This window comes from Achroia grisella, unplaced genomic scaffold, assembly GCF_030625045.1.
Source record: "Achroia grisella isolate CSIRO2021 unplaced genomic scaffold, CSIRO_AGI_Agris_v1 utg1112, whole genome shotgun sequence".
Taxonomy (NCBI): Eukaryota; Metazoa; Arthropoda; class Insecta; order Lepidoptera; family Pyralidae; genus Achroia; species Achroia grisella.
Genome location: NW_026712582.1, coordinates 91,530 through 113,171, shown reverse-complemented (window position 1 = coordinate 113,171; position 21,642 = coordinate 91,530). Strand labels below are relative to the sequence as shown.

The 21,642-nt window shown below is 36.7% G+C and overlaps 1 protein-coding gene across 1 annotated transcript; it reads right to left on the bottom strand.

The window, feature by feature from the left end:
* Window positions 1–2,048: 2,048 nt before the first annotated feature.
* Window positions 2,049–20,849, bottom strand: LOC131849951 (uncharacterized). The gene is made up of 3 exons (XM_059200088.1): window positions 20,694–20,849; window positions 17,715–17,927; window positions 2,049–2,134 (listed from the first exon to the last, which is right to left on the bottom strand). The coding sequence occupies exons 1-3, from the start codon at window positions 20,788–20,790 to the stop codon at window positions 2,049–2,051; spliced, it is 396 nt and encodes a 131-aa protein (XP_059056071.1). The 5' UTR covers window positions 20,791–20,849.
* Between the last annotated feature and the right edge of the window lie 793 nt (window positions 20,850–21,642).

The following is a 21,642-nucleotide window of genomic DNA, read 5'->3' as shown; positions in this document are numbered from 1 at the left end:
GTGCATTCATTATACATATCTATACATATAAATAAAATTGTAGTGTCTGTTTGTAATATTGAAATAACCGTTTTTTTACTACATGCATGTGAATTAAATACGGTACATACACTAAAATAACATTTTTTACAATTTTCGTCTGTCTGTCTGTTTGTTCCGGCTAATGCCCGAAATGACTGGACCGATTTTGACGGGACTTTTCAGGTAGTTTCTTATTACATAGAAATAACTTAGGCTACTTTTATTTTAGAAAAATAAAGTTAATTTCACGCGGACGAAGTCGCGGTAACAGCTAGTATACAATATAAAAATTATTAAATGTGTTGATAGTAAATCGTGATCAATTTTGATACATTTACATTTTTTGACTCGACTTAGGCATTGCATTTTATAACGTTACAGTAGCAGAACAGAAGAGAAGAGAACGAGTATCATTATTAATTATTATTATTAATCATTATTAGACTATATTTCAGGTGTCCATAGGTAAGCGTTTACCATTATACAAACCATATGCTCGTTTGCCAAGACCATAGTATAAAAAAAGGTGTGGAGGTGCCGCAGTAGTGTGCGAGTGTACATACAGTACCCCAATACCTACTCGTACTACGCAACACGCTCTGTGACATGAACGCGACATATCGCTTTGTTACGACATCTTAATTGGGAAAGTCATTAGGATACGTGACTCTCAGCGCTACCAATAAGTATGTTGAAAACTACATGCGTTGTGAAGGCATCGCTTGCGAGATGACTGCCTCGATGGTCTAGTGGTATAGCACACTGCTTACTTCCGATGGTCGCGGGTTCGATTCGTTCGTTCGTTCGTTCGATTTTGACGGGACTTTTTGGCAGGTAGCTGATGTAATATGGAGTAACTTAGGCTACTTTTATTTTAGAAAAATAAAGTTAAATTCTACGCGAAGTCGCGGTAACAGCTAGTTCAATATATAATTGGTTAACAATATAGGCCGTTGCAAATATTAATTGTGGGTACAATATGGATTTATAGACTGATAAATTGGGAGTAAAGGACGAAATTGAATCGATCTCGTGATCCTCGGAATGTATTCATTTCAATGACTTTATAATGTACTAGCTGCACCCGCGACCTCGTCCGCGTGGAATTTAACTTTCTTTTTCTAAAATAAAAGTAGCCTAATTAACTCTTTATTTGCTACCTGCCAAAAAAAGTCCCGTCTAAATCGGTCCAGCCATTTCAGAGATTAGCCGGAACAAACAAACAGACAGACAAACAGATAAAAATTATATTTGGGTGTACTATGTACCGTATTTATATTCATATACATATAGTAAAAAACGGATATTTCAATGTTACAAACAGACATTCCAATTTTATTTGATAGATAAAAAAATTGGCGTTCATAGGTGACTAAAATGTCCTACATGAATAAATGATATTAGAATTTTGATTTTTTCTTTTTAATTTTGAAACTGTCACTGCTTCTAATGAATCGTCCACAGCATTACACTTTGTTAGACGAAGTTAAGTTAAAAATAAATCAATCCCAAGTTTGAATTTAATAATTAATCTATATTATTGTAAACATGTACTATATTAATTTGAAAAGAATACGAGCTGAGTTTCTTATCAGTTCTTCTCATCTCGAAATCATTCCGAACTGACGGTAGATAATGAGATAATTAGAAAATGTAAAATAATTATAAGTTTTCTAATTGTGAACCTGTTTTTGATCCTAAATAAATAAATAAATAGATTTGACATATCATAAGTCTGTAATAGACCTACATGAATAAAGATATTTTATAATTAGATGTTATATAGATACCACAAAAGTTACGTGGTTCTTGTGTTTATCGCCACAGGAGGTGTTGCGATACGGTATCGAGTCAAAACGGTAGCCCGTTACCGCTGAAGTACGTGTTGTTGCATTAACATAATTTTGAAGCCCACGATGCGTGGTGTATGGTTAAGTGGAGCGAGCGGAGGCTAATGGCTCGGAACGTCTCGGAAGTGGCGCTTATCACCACCGTCACCGTCGCCGTCGCCGTCACCCCCTCCCCCTCTACCCCCCGGCCCCGCCGCGGTCGCCCTCGACCCGCTTGCATTCATTAGGCGCCTTGCTCGCTCCGTTACCGTCCAACAATGCAACTAAGGGAAGTTATAGGGGGATTGTTAGTAATGTGGACTTATGACCCCATTACTAGCAATGTACTGTCAGGTTGACCTCCACGCGGTCCCCCTGGAAACCATCGTGATAAATTCCTGGTGAATTTGTCACGATGGGCTAACTGACCTGACCTCATGTTCATCTTATCATCCTCCACTGGTGCCCCGCCAGCGTAAACCGTTAGCGCCGACGGGTGCACCATTCCATTATCTATACATATAAATAAAATTCGAGTGCTCGTGGTAACCTAGCTAGCTGTATACCTACCTAATTCAAATTACATATAAATAAAATTGGAGTGCCTGTTTGTAATATTGAAATAACTGTTTTTACTACATGCATTTGAATATATATACGGTTCATTCATTCATTCTTAATTTAAGAGCTACGCTCTTGTCGGTGGAGCTCTTGCCACTTTCCGCGATCTTCCATCATGCTCTTTAATTCTTGATACGACACGACTCCCATTTTGTCCTCAATTTGTTTGAAATAAATACGGAACATACACCAAAATATTTTTTTTACAAATTTTGTCTGTTTGTTCCGGCTAATCTCGGAAATGGCTGGACCGATTTTGACGGGCCCTTTTTTGGCAAGTAAGTAATGTAATTAGGAGTAACTTAGGCTACTTTTATTTTAAAAAATTAATGTTAAATTCCACGCAAACGAAGTCGCGTGTACAGCTAGTCATAAATAAAAAAGAAACAATGCAACACTGCGCACTGATGACACGACAAATTAGACGAACGAGATAAACATAAATCGATGGAGGCATTGGTTTATCATTAGCTCCAACTACATAATGTTTATGTAGTGGATACTCGTACAAGCGATACGCGAATATGAACCGCGTATCTCGGGAGATAACGCGGCGCTCGTTATCTCCCGAGATACGCGGTACGCTAGCCATCACGAGACTTCCATATCGTGGAGTGAAAACACGGAAATTAGATATCGAATTAACTTCCCTGAATTGCTTCGTATCGGATCGACATTGACTTAGTCACGTTTAGGCAACCCGCTACTGTTTAAGGCTGGAGTAACCCGACACGGCTGTACCTACACGCTGCTGAGTAAGTGGTGACGATTGATCACATGTAGGAGTGTGTTTATTTAAGACTAGCTGTACTCGCGACTTCGTCCGCGTGGAATTTAACTTTATTTTTCTAAAATACAAGTAGCCTACGTAACTCTATTACATCAGCTACTTTCTAATAAGAGGATTGTCAAAATCGGTCTAGCCAGTTCAGAGATTAACCGGAACAAACAGACAGACAGACAGACAAAAATTGTAAAAAATGTTATTTTGTTGTATTCATATGCATGTAGTAAAAAACGGTTATTTCAATAATACAAACAAACTCTCCAATTCTATTTATATGTAGGTATAGATGTATAGATTGGTAAAATATATCCTGATTGTAATTTCTTTCAAGAACAACACACTACAATTACAAAAATAAAAATAATATTGCATTGCAACGTATATTTGAATGTCGTAGGTATATTCATCATCGGACCCACTAAACCTAGCCTGAGTCATAATTTACACTTTAGCAATAAAAGTACTTCACTAGCCACATTAGCGATTGTCCTGGTTGTGTCGTTAAAACTCAAGAACTCTAAAATTAAAGTAAATAACCTAACAACGGCGGATGAGTCAACGGCTTTATTTGTCCCGAGTGGACCGGACCGTTCGCTTGTAACAATAGCCGGTCGATATTCACGCTTCTACGCAATACCATGTGGAGCTCCCACCCGCATCCAATATTCTGTACTACGTTATGCTTTTACAAGTATTTCACCCGCAGAGGATGCTCGCTAAATGGGCAGCACGGGCCGCACGTGCGACGGTGACCACCATCGCCACCACCCACCGTGACCGTCGCACACGCCTTTTGTTAACGACCAAAAAACTGGTCACAACTGTGAACGTGTACGAAATCTGAACCAGCCGCGCTCGCTCCCGTGGGACCTCTGCAAACTAAACTCTGGTGGTTCCGTGTGGTCGAAACTATTGTTTTTCAACATCCGTTTGTAATCATTCTGTATAGTTACCTAAATCATTAGCGAATTAGTTATGTTTGTTTTTAGAAATACGAGTTGGGTCCAGCTCCACGATAACATCCAGGAATTAATGATATTATGTAATATATTACTAAAGTCGTTATACCGGCGACTGGTAACAATTTTAATAAGTAACTAAACGTATAAGTATTATATTTAACAAACTAGCTACACCCGCGACTTCGTCCGCGTGGAATTTAACTGTATTTTTCTAAAATAAAGGATTTTTCTAAACTAAAAGAAGCCTAAATTACTCATTACATAAGCTACCTGCAAATAAAAGTCCCGTCAAAATCGCTCCAGCCATTTCAGCGATTAGCCGAAACAAACAGACAGACAAAAATTGTATGTGCCGTACTTATATTCATACGCATATAGTAAAAAACAGTTATTTCAATATTACAAACAGACACTCCAATTTTATTTGTATATATAGATGTATAGATAATGAATCTAATTCCATTCATAACAAATGTAATAACATTGATAAACTGATGTACTCGTAACAGCACTATTATAGTTGTATAGATATTACTGAGTTCAACAATTAACAGTTCGAGACCAAACTACTAGATTTACTAAATGGAGTCGCCAGAGGAACAAGTATTCATACAAACACTGAATAATGATGAATACACCTACACTTAGAGGAATATGATTCAACTGCCCACGATAATCGGTTGCATAATTCTGATGCTTACATACATTAATTATGAAAAATTATTAATATAAATGGTCACAGAACGAGACCACTAAACAACAAACCAAATTATATTTCATCAGTTGAAGAATCTTCTAATCCTTCAACAAATAAAAGAACAGAAGATACTTCAGAAGACTATCCTTTAGACTAGAATAGAAAATATCTTTTAAATAAATCTAAATTTAAGCATGCTTAAATAGTTATAGTATTTTTTTATCCACCTTCGTAAAGCTGTCTCATGACTAGAAGAACGAGCGAGAAATTTGCGTGTAGTAAAATCCGATAAGACTGGCAGAAATGTAGTAAACATTTCTCCCAGACTTAGACTCGGGTGGTTTGTGAATTTATTTAAATATATATTCACTAACCACCCGAGGAAAAACCGTTGAAAGGAATGCATCTCATAAGAGGCTAGACAGTGTGCCTGGAGCGCGAACACAACGACTATTTTAATGAAAATCAGAATAGTGGTGATAAATGTCTAAATTTCCCAAAAGGGAAAAGTAACAACTAGTGAAAAGTGACATAAAAAACAGAAATCAATAATACAAAGTTTATAAAAAGAATGGTAGACAAGCCACCAAGTATTAAGGTAAGGATACCGAGAAGATCAGAGGATAGTTCATATGCAATATTCTTCTTCTAATTCACCTGAATAGAAGTGAAAAGTGAGTAGTGACTTGTGAAAATAAACCCACTATAAATATCACATCACACGAATAATATTACAAGCACTGTCACAGACGATTTCTATATTATACGGCGGAAGCGAATAACAGTACAATAGTACAACAGTACAATTAGGCAGAGTGCGGGCAAGTTCCAACAGTGTCCTGGAGGGAATTGCTTGTAAAATAGACTCTCCCATTCTAAGACACTGGATGGGATAGGTAATTCGTTAAAGTTTTTTATACTTGCTACTCGCCCCATCTCCGCACAGATGTACAAGTAATATTTTTTTTATTTATTTATTCATTTACTTAATACAGAAAACATGTGTACTAATTTACTAAAGAAACGATGATATTCACAGAAGTATAAAACTGTGTTGCGAATATCGACGCCCTCCACCGAGTTTATATAATTCCAAAAACTAAAAAACAATAAAAATACATGCAATGTCGTTACCCATCACGTATTGTCTAAAAAATTTACAAAATATTTAAATTTACCAAAAACAAAGAAAATTTAACTTATAAACAAAAAGAAAGAATGCACAAAACAAAAAGAACCTACGCCTGTATTTGATATGTATATATGTAAAACATTATGCGTATGTGTGTGTGTGTGTGTGTGTATATATATATATTAACCTTCCTCTTGAATCACTCTATCTATTAAAAAAACCCGCTTCAAAATCCATTTCGTATTTTTAAAGATTTAGGCATACATAGGGACAGACAGCGACAGCGACTTTGTTTTATAGTATGTAATGATTTTACTAACATAGGATAAGTTATGTTATTAAGTTATTACATACAAAATGGAGCACGTTGTCTCAAAATACATTATTATTATTACTGTACAAAACTATATTAATTTGGATTTGACATTGTACAAAAACAAGAGGCTTTCTATTTGCGCATCATCGACACAAGCCGAGCCGGGCCGCGCCGCAGCGCTAAGAGCCTATACAAATAACTCATTTCGAGACACTTAAGTCGTCACTCAACAGTGACAAAAAATAACAAGTACAAATTTGGAAACGATCCGAGGGCCCTTAAAACGTGTAAAATGGCGCGTTAGTGTCGGACGCCACAAAAACGGGCCGCTGGCGCCTCACCTGCGCGAGCGCACAGGCTGATGTGTCTCCATATTTACCACGAATCACTTCCACACTAATTTATTTAGAAATTTATGTAGCTATGTCCGCAATTTCCCTGAGTAAAATGATAGCCTATGTATTACTCTGATGTATAATCTAAATTATTGTAAAGTTTAATTAAAATGTCATTAAGAAGTTTTTACTTGACGTAACAGACATCCTGGATAAATCCCATCAACTTTCACAAACTTCCACGTTTATAATCAGAAAATTGGATGAAGTCATTTGCGTGGATACATCTAATCTAATTCTGCCGGCAAATATCTTACTTAGCTGTCACCAGTTTACGTGCTCCGGTTTGAAGGGTGAGAAGACGGATTGTGAGAGTCTGTCGCCTTAGTACTTAGGAATAAAAAAGGGACGAAACATCAGTGAAGAAATAATGATTTATGTGTTATGTCAGTTGCGTCGGTCATGGCTGTAACGGCCCCATTTTTATAGATAGTTTATTTGTTTATCCTTCCTGGATAATTGGATCTATATACTGAACTGGACGGTAGGGAAAAAGTTAAAATTATAACGTAAAAAAATTGACGTTCATAAGCGACTAAAATGTTAAAATGAATGAATAAGTGATTTTTTTAATTTAAATTTGAATTTGAATAACTAAAAATATTGGCTTTATGAAATTTCAGATAGACGGCCGATAGAGATTAGTGGAAGAGAATGACATTCTGCGTCGAACGAAAATAATGGGTTAAAGACAAGGCAATGGTGATCATGATTGGCTTTATGAAATTACTTACATTAATTATTTATCATTGACGATATGATACAATTCAGGGCTCTAATAATTTAAGAGAATAATGACATACTTAATTCTAATTTATTTTTTTTAAATTCTAACCCTCAAAAATGTGTTTCATAATATGTAAGGATGCAAGTGTTGGAAACACTCCGTATAAATGTCCGTGCGACAAACAACGCGTTGTGTTTGCACGGAGTGTTATCACGTGCAGCCAGTTTATTGTCTGGGATAAAGGGCTTCGAGACACGGCGACCACGGGCCCGGGACATGTCACCACAACGACTGTCCTGCACACCACACCACCACACCACAACACACTTGTGTAATGTCATAAGCACAATTAGGTATCAACAATTCCTGCTACGATAGAGTGGACGATTGGAGAAAATAGTTGAACTGTACAAAGATATGCATAAATGAAGAGTAAATTTGAATATAACTGTTGACAAGGATATTGAACCCTATTGAGAAGACATACGAACGTATAGAAATAATATTACCTGCATTTATTGAAGTAAAATAATTTAAAGCAAGTATTATTCTTTGTTTTTATATATAATGTAATATTGTTTACTTCTGTTTATCATAATAGCTACAATATATTAAACTAACTGCTCGCCCCGGCTTCACTCGGGTACATGTATTATACATATAAACCTTCCTCTTGAATTACTCTATCTACTAAAAAAACTGTTGCGTAGTTTTAAAGATTTAAGCATACATAGGAACGGACAGACAGCGACAGCGACTGTGTTTTATATTATGTAGTGATGATACTATAACCATCACTAGTCTATGCTCGCTGCGCATCTATACGATGTTATGGATAGGGCCAGCTATGTACTAGATATAAACCATATGTATAATAGATGCATAATAGTAGGTATAGAGAAACACTGATAAATTTAGAGGTTTCTAATGTGATGTCGTAAATAAACACACTTTTTTGCGCTTACATTGTAAACGCTGGCCGAACCCCACGAGATAAATCAAAATAATGTACCACAGTATTGTACACCTTAAAAAGGTCAACAAAAAAGTCCGCGACGGTATATGTCTATCTCTTAAGGATAACCCACAATAACCATTTTTTATCCTTTACATTTTACGGGAAAAAATAACTTATCTACGAAGTGATTTTAATAGAAATAGAAAAGAATATTTCCGAAGATATTACAGATTTAAAATGCAGGTATTATATATAAAAATGAATTGCTGTTCGTTAGTCTCACTACTCTCTAAAAGTCTTGAAATATTCGTGAAAGTCCAGAGAAAGTTTAAACGGTGATAAAATATAAAGGAAATTGTATGTAAAATAGTAAAAACAACAATTACATTTTCCCATACAAACATACAAACTGCAGATAACTGTCAAACAGGGCGCGTTCAGAAATTAATTACGTAAGTAAAGTTCAAAAAATCTTTCACATATTTAATATTGAGGCGGCCGTTCCGTCTTCGCGGGTTTTGCCAATCTTGTAATAAAAATAAAAACTATTTCGTTGTGAGTACAATATAGAGTGGTGGTCATTTCGCCTACTTTATTTATACTCGTGCCCATATGACCGAGCTATTAATACTCACTGCAGTGTGCTGGCGTTTTCCTCAATTTAGCGACTACAGTAATAAACAATCGCTGTACTGTTGAAGGAAAACATTTTTTTAATACAACACTGTGGCTATTGAAAGACTAGCCGCCGCTGTTTACAGTCTTTTGTTGTATTACTGTCCTATATAACAAAGTAATTACATGTGACATGTACTTGTCAGTACGTGGGCAACTGGGCATCTACCTACCTTGAAGTAGTTCATAGCTGAAATACTATATTAACATATTTTTTTTAATATCATGTACACATTACTATAGTTCTATAAGCAAATGACCGGCTGATCATGGGCCTTACTACCCATACACATATTATAATCTTTACAAATGAAAGAAGATATTAAATTATTGTGTATAGTACAATTAGTACACCGTTCATTAACAGCTGAAGTAATTACTAGTAAATTAATAAAATCGAACGTTCCTTCCAGTTCCTAACAATGTATATTTTTTTAATACAGACACTCTTTTTTTTTACAAGTCTACTCTGTGGTAATTTCTCAATAAAAGTGTTACTTGAAGTTCATATTTTTTAATTCATTATAATTATATAATTAACACTAAGGTCGTCTGACTTTATAAATACATCATTCCATACTTCAAACTCCACTCCATAAGTTCGTTTAAAGAGCAATAAATGTTATAAGAGTTAGTGTCCTCCCAAGGGGACTGACATATTGGTACTGATGGTTGAAAGCAGCTAATATGGTACAAAACAAAGTCGCTGTCGCTGTCTGTCCGTATGTATGCTTAAATCTTTAAAACTACGCAACGGATTTTGAAGCGGTTTTTTTTTAATAATTAGAGTTATTCAAGAGGAAGTTTTAGTTTTTGTATAATACATGTACACCCGTGCGAAGCCGGGGTGGGTAAGTAGTTATCTATAAACACGAGAGAATCGCTCCACACAGTAATCTGTTTTATGACGCGCTTTGTTTATTCCGGTATGATTAATCTACTTAACTCGTATTAACTTTTTCACTGAATTCATGATGGAGATTTCTGCATTTTAGTAAATACTTTCAAACTGTTAGAGGCAAAAACACGAGAATACTTTTATTGTTATTTATGTAGTGTATTAATTACATAAAATATGTCTAGTGGTATGTCTTGGTACAAATATGTAGTTATCTATACCTAAATTAACTAAATTGTATACCTACAAAGTGTAGCTCAAACAAAAATAAATTCGCTCTTTCTGGTTTAGTTTTTTCTCTTTTTTTTTTACAATTCCGGCTCTCACCCTAGAAAAAACCCACCCCAAGAATACCTCAATCGAGCCTGTGCGTATTTGCACAACAAATCGTAACTGTTTGAATTGACTGTTTGTCCTCGAGTTTAGTATGGTTGCCATAAATTAATACGAGTGCAGATCGACAAACAAACAGTGTGTTTGTGTTGGAGCTGTGTATTTTATATGTTAGCGTCGTTAGTAGGTTAAGTATGGCTCGGTGGAGTCGCAGCTCGCAGGAAGTAACAAAACAATTGGCATTACCTACGTACCTACACACGTACATACATACATACATACATACAGAACGTACTCGTTCGCAGAAACCGTGCTTGTGTGCCGGCAGCGCACACAAGCACATCGCTACAACTTTACGCAATATTTTGCGCAAATGAAGGTTGTTCACATTGGTGCGATACCGGAGGTGTCGGCCTGCACGCCCGGTTAGTGCTCCATTGAAGGACATTTCACTCCAATGAGGTGAATCCCTCAATGATATAAATACTATGAATAATTGTGTCAACTACCATGTTTATAAATAAAACAGAATACTGGTACAAACTAACGGAAAGAACCTAACCTTCACATATAGGTGAGATATGAACTTCTTCACGGATATCACAAAATAGTTCAGAATACATAATTACGACCGTGGTACTTATGATCCATTGCCTTTCATATGGTCTTATAGATTTAATTCTAATCTGTTCAGAGGTATTTTCATTCTGATATAACGAGCAAATAGACAGTTACAAAACGATTTTATTGATTCGGTTTTTTTTGCAGACGTCAACGCCCAAACCACTGGACGGATCAGGCTGAAATTTGGCATGCAGGTAGATGTTATGACGTAGGCATCTGCTAAGAAAGGATTTTGACTAATTCTATCCCCAAGGGGATAAAATAGGGGATGAAACTTTGTCAATTTTAAACCGATCGGGCTGAGACTTTGCATCCATAAAGCTACTATGACGTAATCATCCCCTAAGAAAGGATTTTGATAAATTCCGTCCCTAAGGGGATAAATTAACGCGAGCGAAGCCGCGGGCAAAAGCTAGTATAAAATAAATTGAAAAACCCAGCGGTTAAAAATAAAAACGCTCTGACTATAAAATAACTCGACAATAATTAAAGAGAAAGCAGACAGAGTCCTTTATAAAAATTCGTTGAAGTCTTTTGCTCCTGAAGGAGTCAACAATAAACATCGTATCAGTATTGTTATCATTTCTCTAGTTCAGTGATTCCCAAAGTGGTCTATATCGACCCCCAGAGATCTATGACAAGCTTCAATCGACCCCCAGGGGTCTATGACAAACTGCAAGGTCTACGACAGCGGTCATCTTGTTGTTTTTACTTTATGTTTTTAACAGTAAACTTTACTACAGTTAGAAATTTACAAAAAATCAATACCAGGTAATAAACATTACACTACTACCCTCAATTCGCTAATTCATGGCATGACTCAAGCAAATCTAATATTATTGTAGCTCTAAGACTGGTTGTATATTATTTTTGTTTCATTGTTGTATTACGTATTAGCCACATTGATTTTAGAAGAAATAGTCTAATCCCTCACATTTAAAATAAGTAATCATGTTGCTAAGTAACAGTTGATATGTAACGTGCAACTGAATCAGATCGAGAATAAATTATATTTGCTGCTGTATATGTGTAATCCACTGAATATCTCCATCATTGTGTAGGTACCTATATCTATCAAACCGTACATAAATATTATTAAAGAGTTAATTATTGATCGTCATATTTTATATCAATTTCATAGTAATATATGTTTAAAAAGACTTATTGTCTGTGTAACGCTAAAAAAATATGTTTGTGTACTCTTAGATGTATATATAGTTGTATTTATTTTGTTATACTTAAATAAAGATAAAAAATACCAGGTAAGAATGGGGAGTCTACCCAAAACCGAAAAATATGGTAAGGAATCTACGACACAAAAAAGTTTGGGAACCTCTGCTCTAGTTGTTAATATACCTACAAGAAAACTGAAATGTGTCTATTAGCACCTACAGTAATGTGTTGGCATGTTAATAATATAATATAATCTCAGAAAAATTCACACAGCGCCATTCTAGACCCAAGTTAAGTTAGCTAAAGCTTGTGTTATGGACACTAGACAACTGATACAAATACATTTTTTTTTCGTAAATACATACATATTATAAATAGAAAACACACAGACCGATACAAACAATCATACTCAGGAATACAAATATTTGTGCTGGGCGAGGAATCGAACCCGCGACCATCAAGTAAGGCGGTATGCTACCGCTAAACCATCGAAGCCGTCTAACATTACAATATAAATTGCAATATACCACAAGTGAGTTTCTTGTCAGTTCTTCTAATCTCGAAATCATTCCGAACTGACGGTAAATTTGACATATCATAAGAGTCTGTAATAGATCTACATGAGTAAAGATATTTTGAATTTGAAATCCGCGTATTTGATATTATTACATAAATAATATTAAAATACAATATTCCGCGTGTTTACTGTAATGACAATTAAACCGCTAAAATATATGAACTTTGTATAAACAATGGAATTGTTTGTAACAAATGGAAGGAGGTGGGGTGGCGGGGGAGGGGGGGGTGTGGGGGGAGGGGAGGGTTCGGTTAACAGTTAGCGGTACCTACTCGAATGCGAGGCCAATTAAAATTATAATAAACGCGGCGAGCGCCTGCGTAGCGGCGCAGTCGAGCCGGTGCCTACTTGTACCACTCGTAGCCAGTTCCGGTGTTGTGGTGCACGAGATTCTCGACCTACAGTACCCGGCCCGAAGATCTAAAGTGACTGCACTGCTGAGCTACACATACGACAATACTACACACGAGTACACTCCGCGCGCTACACTGTGATGCGGGTGACACGAACTCATTACTGCAAAGAAACTGTATACGGACATTTTTAGAGTCGAAGAAATTAGAAAACCGATTCATAATTAAAAAGTTCAGTTTGAGTCTTTATATACTCAACGTTAACATACATGTTACATGAAGGAAACCAGGGTATTGTAGAATATATATCATCATTATATAGTACGAAACAAAGTCGCTGTCGCTGTCAGACCGTCCCTATGTATGCTTAAATCTTTAAAGCTACGCAACGGATTTTGAAGCGGTTCTTTTAGTAGATAGAGTGATTCTAGAGGAAGGTTTATATGTGTAATACATGGTACACCCGAGCGAACCCGGGGCGAGTAGCTAGTATTGTATATAATAATATATTACACAAAGAAACACTACTAACTAGGGCCATGAAGAGAAACTGAAAGGCACAATATAAAAAAGTGACGATTTCGAAGAGAATTTGGTATTTGAAATATAAAGTTTATTTTTTTATAATACTATGGTGGGAAATAAGCATACGGCCCATCTGATGGTAAATGGTTACCGTAGCCTATGGACGCCTGAAACACCAGGGGTGTCACGTACGCATGACCAACCCTTAAGAAACCTTAACCCTTCTTGAAAAACCCCATGCTGTAGTCTCGTGAGAAGACCTCGGCAGGTAGTTTCCACAATCTAAGTGTACGCCGGAGAAAGCTTCTCTGAAACCGCACTGTCTGAGACTACTTAGGATGAATTCCCTGTCGATGGCGAGCGGTGTGATGGTAAAGGGTAGACGTAGACATCATGTCGCACCACCCTTATATATAGATCATAGACTAAATAAGTAGCCTCAATTCCACATTACATATATGGCAACGATTACATATACATATGTAACAGTGATGAAGATATTCAGTGGACTATATACAGCAGCAAATATAATTTATTCTCGATCTGATTCAGTTGCACGTTACATATAAACTGTTACTTAGAAACATGATTACTTACTTTAAATGTGAGGGATTAGAGTTTTTCTTCTAAAATCAATGTGCCTAATAAACAGCCGTGATAAATATCGCGGAACCTTATTCCGGAGGACTAAAGTATCATGTAGACTCTGTAATTTCAGCCAATTGTCGCTGAAATCTATACATATAAATAAATTTGTAGTGTCTGTTTGTAATATTAAAATAACCGTTTTATACTACATGCATATGAATATAAATACGGTACATACACCAAAATAACATTTCTTACAATTTTTCTCTGTCTGTCTGTTTGTTCCGGGTAATCTCTGAAATGGCTGCACCGATTTTTACGGGACTCTTTTTGGCAGGTAGCTGATGTAATAAGGAGTAATTTAGGCTACTTTTATTTTAGAAAAATAAAGTTAAATTCTACGCGTACGAAATCAGGGGGTACAGCTAGTACAACATATAAAGCGATCAGCTGAGCAACTGAAATAGGTGAGCAGACCACTTTGTACAAAGTATACGTCGTCGGCTATCTGTCATCCGTGCCATTGTAAAACGCGAGAAGTATAGTGGGTTAATTTCATTTTAATTGCAAATGGCTTGCACTGCGATGTAGTGCGGCTCGTGAGCGACGCCTACAATACAGACGCACACACAGACTGCCGCGTGTGCACAGCACACACACACAGACAGCCACGGCGAGCTGATAACGGTCCGGAGGACAACCGGCGCGGCTCCCATACAACTAGGGCTACCAGCCATACTTTATTTATAATAACGTATCCTACTTTATTTTTGGTAATTATACTTTATACATTTACATACAAATAAAGTAAGCAAAATGCTTTATTTTAAAGCTTTACTGTGATGCGTAAAACGTCAATTGTGAGTTGTGACATTTGTCACAGCTCACAGATGTCTCTCACTATCGACGAAATTGTACAAAATTGATCCGCTGGTTTTGTTTATAATTGAAAATTAAAAACGAATTGTTTATTTATTTAAATTTAAATGTTGATTGTCAAACAAGCTTTGCAACATTTAACGATAACAAAAAATCGTTAGCATGTACCTACTAAAAGCACACAAATACCTTTTTAAAGCAATAAAAACATAAAATTAGAAAAATACTTTTTTTCCTAACCATAACAGTTTATACGTTATTTTTGTTGTTTGAAAAAAAATTGCCAGCCCTACATACAACACAACACCATACAACACAATTACCGATTTAGTTCGGCGCCGCTTTGATACAGAAGCCTTGTATACTCGCGGCCTAACAGACGAAGTTCCTTTTCGAGTTTTAATGTAATTCGACGGTATACGCAAGTCTGGAGCAGTTAAAAAATTAAATGAAAATTCTTTATTGTTACTCCAAATACAATATAAACAATTATTTATATAATAATAATAATATTTATATTGCGAGAACAAAAGATAGATATACATTTGAGTTCGTACACTGTTTGTTGAACAAAAATTCCTAAAAAAAAATGAACCTCTTAAACTACGTATAAAATAGCAACAGTAGTACCTCAAACTGCGTATTCTGGACAAAAGCTGCTGACTCAGCTGATGCTGTGAGCGTAACGTTTACTCGTGCGCTGCACAGCGCTGATTTTTAGTTAGTCCCTCTCATATACACTATTAATATATAAATATGAATAAACATACATTGTCAAAGGGACAATGGGCGGCCTAAGAGGATAAATTAACGCGAGCGAAGCCGCCGGCAAAAGCTAGTCTTTATATAATTCCTGCCAGTTATGATAACGATGTGATTTCATTACACGTACAGGATACTAGCAAATTATATGCACTCCCTACTACGGGGCATATGTATTACGAAATTCCGTGTCCCTAGTGTAACTATTTGTCATACAAAATAATATCTACACTAATATTATAAAGAGGCAGTATTTGATTGTTTGTTTGTTTGCTATGAAAATGATCTGAAACTACTGGAGCTATTTTAAAAATTATATTACTGTTAGAATCCTACATTATCCCTGATGAACATATTCGATAAAATACTTTCAAAAGCGTTATGGATCAGTATGAAAACTTCAATAATGTAACCCGTGAAAAAAATAATACAATAAAATAAACATATATGAATATATAAATAAACATATATTAAGAAAGGTTTTTTTAAACACTGACATGTACAAAACTTACTAAAGAACAATGACATTCATATATGTATATATAAATATAAAACTATGTTTAGTTATGTTACATCTGATGATAACCTGAACCCGATAAACCTGAAGCTGCATCATGTATAAATGGAGAAGAAATGAGACATGGTCATGGTCATATTGGTTGCCTTATTTTATATTTCAAGAACTGATCCTGCATAATACAAGTATTAATGAGTATGTTTGAATTATTGTGAGTGTTCTCTATGCAGTATATTATTTATGTATTTACACAAAGAAAACACTGTTCAGCTATCAACTGTTTAGCCAATATACAAGCCGTTTAGTTTTGAACTAGATGGCGCTGTGTGAATTCTCTTAGCTCATCACTACATATACAACAAAGTCGCTGTAGCTGACTGTCCGTCCCTATGTATGATTAAATCATTAAAACTACGCAACAGATTTGAAGCTTTTTTTTAAATAGATGGAGTGATTCTAGAGGAAGGTTTATATATATATATATATATAATACATGTACACCCGGGCGAAGTCGGGGCGAGTAGCTATTATTGATATTACAGGTTTTAGCGAATTGAGAACGAAAATTCCGTTATTTTTATATACAATTGATGTAAACGTTATCACTATACTCATTTATTATATGTTATTTAAATTAAATATATAAATATTGAAAACATTTTGTTTTACAATTAGCATTATTAATTATTATTTTTTTTTGTAAATTGTATTTCGTAATGGTTTTAACGAAACTAACAACAATATATTAATAAAAAATTATTGATTAATCATATACTTAAAAATTTAATATACTTATAAAAATAGTCACTTTTAATACTGACACATCGTCAGTATTAAAAGTTAATAAATATCATAGTAAATTAATAGCCGTGTTCAACTCTATAGAGTATGTATTCATGAGTAAATAGATCGTTTAAATTTATTTATACACTTTTTGATAGTACTGTACGACGGAGATATGGATGTCATATGTAATGGCGAGCCTGTGACCTCCATAAGTAGTAACATAACGTTAACAATAGAACACAATATAAATATTATTTATTCAAATAAACTTAATATAAGCACTTTTGAATAGTCACATTTATTTTATTCTACCACACAGTCAGAACCCAGACTCATCCCAAGAAACTCGTGTGTTGCTCTGTTAAGGTTAAGATAGAGTTGATGGTACTCACCCGTCGACGTGGTGGTGATGGTGGTGATCGTAGGCGGGCGGCGCGGAGTACGCGTCGTAGTGCAGCGGGCGGTAGTCGTCGCGGCGCCGCTCGGGCTCCGGGCTCAGGTCGGGGCTGCGGCCGCGCAGGTACAGGCCGTCGGTGGAGCCGCCGCCCGCGCCCCCCGCCGCCCCCGCCAGGCCCGCGCCCCCGCCGCCCGCCGCCGGCTTGAACAGCGCCTCCTCGAGGTGCGCGTAGGCCTGCATGTCGCGCGCGAGTGCGGGCGCCGCCGCCGGCCGCAGCTCCTGGTAGCTGCGCGAGTGGGACGGCGACAGCGGCGGGGCGTACCCGAACGACGCCAGCGGGGGCGGGCTCTCCGCGGACCCCTCCTCGCCGCACGAGCCGCGCTCGCCCTCGCCCTCTGCGCACGCGCAACACACGCACCACGTGACTACCGCGATTGGACGGCGGCGCGGCGGCGCGGCGCGGCCTGTGCGCACAGCACACAGCGCGCCGCGACGCACGCACACACACACGCACACACACACGCGCACAACTCTTTGTATTATTGTTATACGGACACGTCAGGCGGCGCGGTGTCGTCCCCCTCGGTACTCAGTCAGACACGTTGCTAGTAGCCTAACAGTTTTCACCAGATACTGATTTGTGGTTTAATATCACTGCAATATATTAGCAATTAACTAATGTACAACAATAATAGAATGCGATGTGAATATGTTGTTATGTGAATCAATTGTTAATACTAATGGTATTGACAGTCCACAGCACATGTAAACAGTATCCGGCTAATTGTATATAGTTAACATCAATACATACATAGTCGTTAGCAATTAACAAAGTAGTTTTGAGGAAGTCAATAAAATTAGTTTATTAACTCAAGTAAAACAACATGCAAAGGGAACACTTGGCAAAATAGACGCCATTGTTTTTTGTAAATAAGTTCTATATATATTATATGTTGTCAATTTATATCTACAATTTCGATTTTTTTTTTCAGCATTTAAGGAATAATTTGGTGAAAAAAAAAATAATCGAGAGGCGACACACCATACGATATTCATTTAAATTAAGTAAATAATTCATATCAACGTTGCAGAAACCCAATTTGATAAATAATTACTTAATATTAATTATTTAATTACAAGTATAGTAAAACATTATTCAAAAATCATTAAAATTAATTATAAACAAATAAACACCTAGTGCTTTAGAAATAGTTAAAAAAAATATTTTCCTACATCGTTGTAATTGGTTGATAAAATAAACTTGTTTGCTATATATTCGTGGAAAAAATCTTTTATAAAAATAATATTGCGTGTAGACTGCTGGTTGTGATTGAACTGAACGTGAAGTACACACGCGCTGTGGGCGGACGACACTCACAAACACAAACGATCAGATATCATTGAGACGTGCTAAAAATACGTTTAATATCATACACATTACATGTATTCAATATATAGTAATGCTATAATCAGGATCAGACATAATATAACTCTAGAATACTTCAATACGAACAGTTTGAATTTCAGCACTTATTACGTACTCCCATGTACCCGATTCGACACAGTAACTTTATTGACAAAACATAAGTATTTTTACGTAAATATCAGTTTTATGTTGTGACGAATAAAGTACAGAAGGTGGTCTAGCGGTCTAGCACACCGCTTTACGACCGACGGTCGCGGGTTCGATTCCTTGCACGGCACAAACATTTGTATAGGTGAGTATGATGGTTTGTATCGGTCTGGGTGTTTTCTATATATAATATGTATGTATTAACAAAATAAAAATATCTATGTATTTGTATCAGTTATCTAGTACCCATAACACAAGTTTTAACTAGCTTAACTTAGATCTAGATGGCTCTGTGTGAATTGTCCTGAGATTATTATTATTATTAAAAGGTACAAAAAGGCCTATATATATATATACATATACGTAATGGTATGTACTCGCGAGTCTACTTTAGGTAATATTAATTCGCCCGCGGGAACAGTATTGTAAAGTAGTAATAATAACTAGTCGCTAGACGAATAACGAGACCTTCCTGGAAACCATTGTCTGTATTCCTAATAATGAATTAGTTTATCTTCATGTTCATGCTGCCATCCACCACTGGTATGACGCTAGTGTAGGTACCGTTAGACAGACACCAAAACATCGTCTATAATAAAAAAAATGTACTGCTTCGTCATCAATAACCGTTATGTTCGCCTCTAATAATATATATGTATATGTGATGAGAAATTAAATACAACAGAAGAAAAATAAATTAAATTAAATGTTATTATTAACTTTTTATTAAGAATCTACTTTATGTTTAGTTAAATTTGTACGTAACAGTAGAGTTGCCAACCGTCCTGTTTTCCCAGGACATGTCCTAGTTTTTGAAGTGTCCTGGTAAGTCCTGAATAGTTATTCGTCAGCGTGCTGGGTTATTAAAACATGCGCGCCTCTTAATTACTGATATTCAACAGTGTAATTTTATCAAATACTTTTTATTAAAACCTGATTATATTAATTACTTGAATTTCACTACATATTAATATAATAATTGCAACACTGTTACTGCGTTCCTGGATTATAGAACTTTCAGTCGTGGTTTCTTAAACTTGGTCTCGGCAACCCTACCGTATTATAGAGATGTATTGATTTTAAATTATCTACTAGTACACCGCGTGCTCGTGCTAATAATATAAACACAGCTGCGGCTCAAAACCAAACAGGAAAAGATACGCGTCGCCGCTGTCGGCGACCTCGTGCTGCCCAGTGGTGAACAGTGGTGAACAGTGGTGAACAGTGGTGAACAGTGGCGGACGGCGGCGGCCGTCGTAGCCGTACCCACTACCGGGCTACCCACATAACCTACATTGTTTAATGCGCATGCGTGTACACACCTCGCGTCGCTTTGTTTCCAATAATCGTGTTGAGAAACGAACAATAAACCCACCGCGCGGATACATAAACACGATTTCAAATACCTAGCGACGAATATCGAGGCCAGCACTCCGGTACTTGCAGTAGCAATAGTTACCTACTCAATATAGCCATATAGGTTCAATATTGATCCTAAATTATACTATATACCCGCTCGATTATATATAAAAGTTTGCAGAGAAATCTATGATCGATGGCCTCGTGAGTAAGACAGTTTGCGACTTGCCTTTAAGACTGTAGTTGTTGTTCACCTCCGCTATGAAGGCGTCCAGCTCGAAGGTCTCTGTCTTGTGCCAGGCGGCTGGCCAGGCTTCGTGTAGCATTCTGCATTCACTGGAGTTCACTACGCGACTACACACTCGTGTGCACCAACATACACTGATCGCGGCCCGCGCTCGCCGCCGCCGGGCTGCGCGCGCGCCGTCCCCGCCGCCCCGGGCCCCGGACCCCGGACCCGCCCAGTTCACCCCCGGGTCCTTCCTACCCTTTCCTGTCCGCTGTCCACTATAGAGAGGCCCCTTGGTATATCTCAATCCCTATATTTTGTTCTTTTCATTATAAATGCTGTGCACTTAGAACTATATATAAACAAAAATCTAACGAACGGCTTGTGATTTTCGACTTTGAAGATTGGCGACTTTTATTAATAAGATGGTTATTTTTTGTATTTTGAATTAAGTACATAGATTAAACGAATCACAGAATATAAAAATTTAAAATGGTACAAAAAAATATACAATTTCTAGTTGATAGATTAACATAATTAAATTAAAAGTGTATATATATATATTTAATAGCCTATGCGTCTGTCATAGACGATTTACGCCGTAATGGTTCGTGAACAGCTCTTTTCGTGGCTACATAAACCGATACGAGCGTGACATGGCCTACCACAGGCTCGACAAGAGAAATTATTGGCAGTGTATGACCTAGGTCAGGGAACCAATACGCGACACAATATTTTGTGCACGTCGTCGATCATAAAACTGCTTGAAGAAGCTGGCTCATGCTATTTTAACAATATTTCCACCTACCTATGCCTGCGAGTCATTATTTTCAGAGATGAATAACATGAAAAACTCGGTTAGAAACCGTTTGACAGATGAATCCAGTTCAGCAAGCATTTAGATAAAAGTAACATCGTACAAGCCTGACATAAATTATTTGTCATCTAA

Bases quoted from the DNA above. Each gene is read 5' to 3' on its own strand.
- LOC131849951 (XM_059200088.1), bottom strand. From the start codon at position 20,790: ATGCTACACGAAGCCTGGCCAGCCGCCTGGCACAAGACAGAGACCTTC. The intron at 17,928-20,693 runs GCAAGTCGCAAA...GCGCGTGCGCAG, and splicing joins CAACAACTACAGTCTTAAAG to AGGGCGAGGGCGAGCGCGGC. The intron at 2,135-17,714 runs GCGCGGGCCTGG...AACTTCCCTTAG, and splicing joins GCCGGCGGCGGGCGGCGGGG to TTGCATTGTTGGACGGTAAC.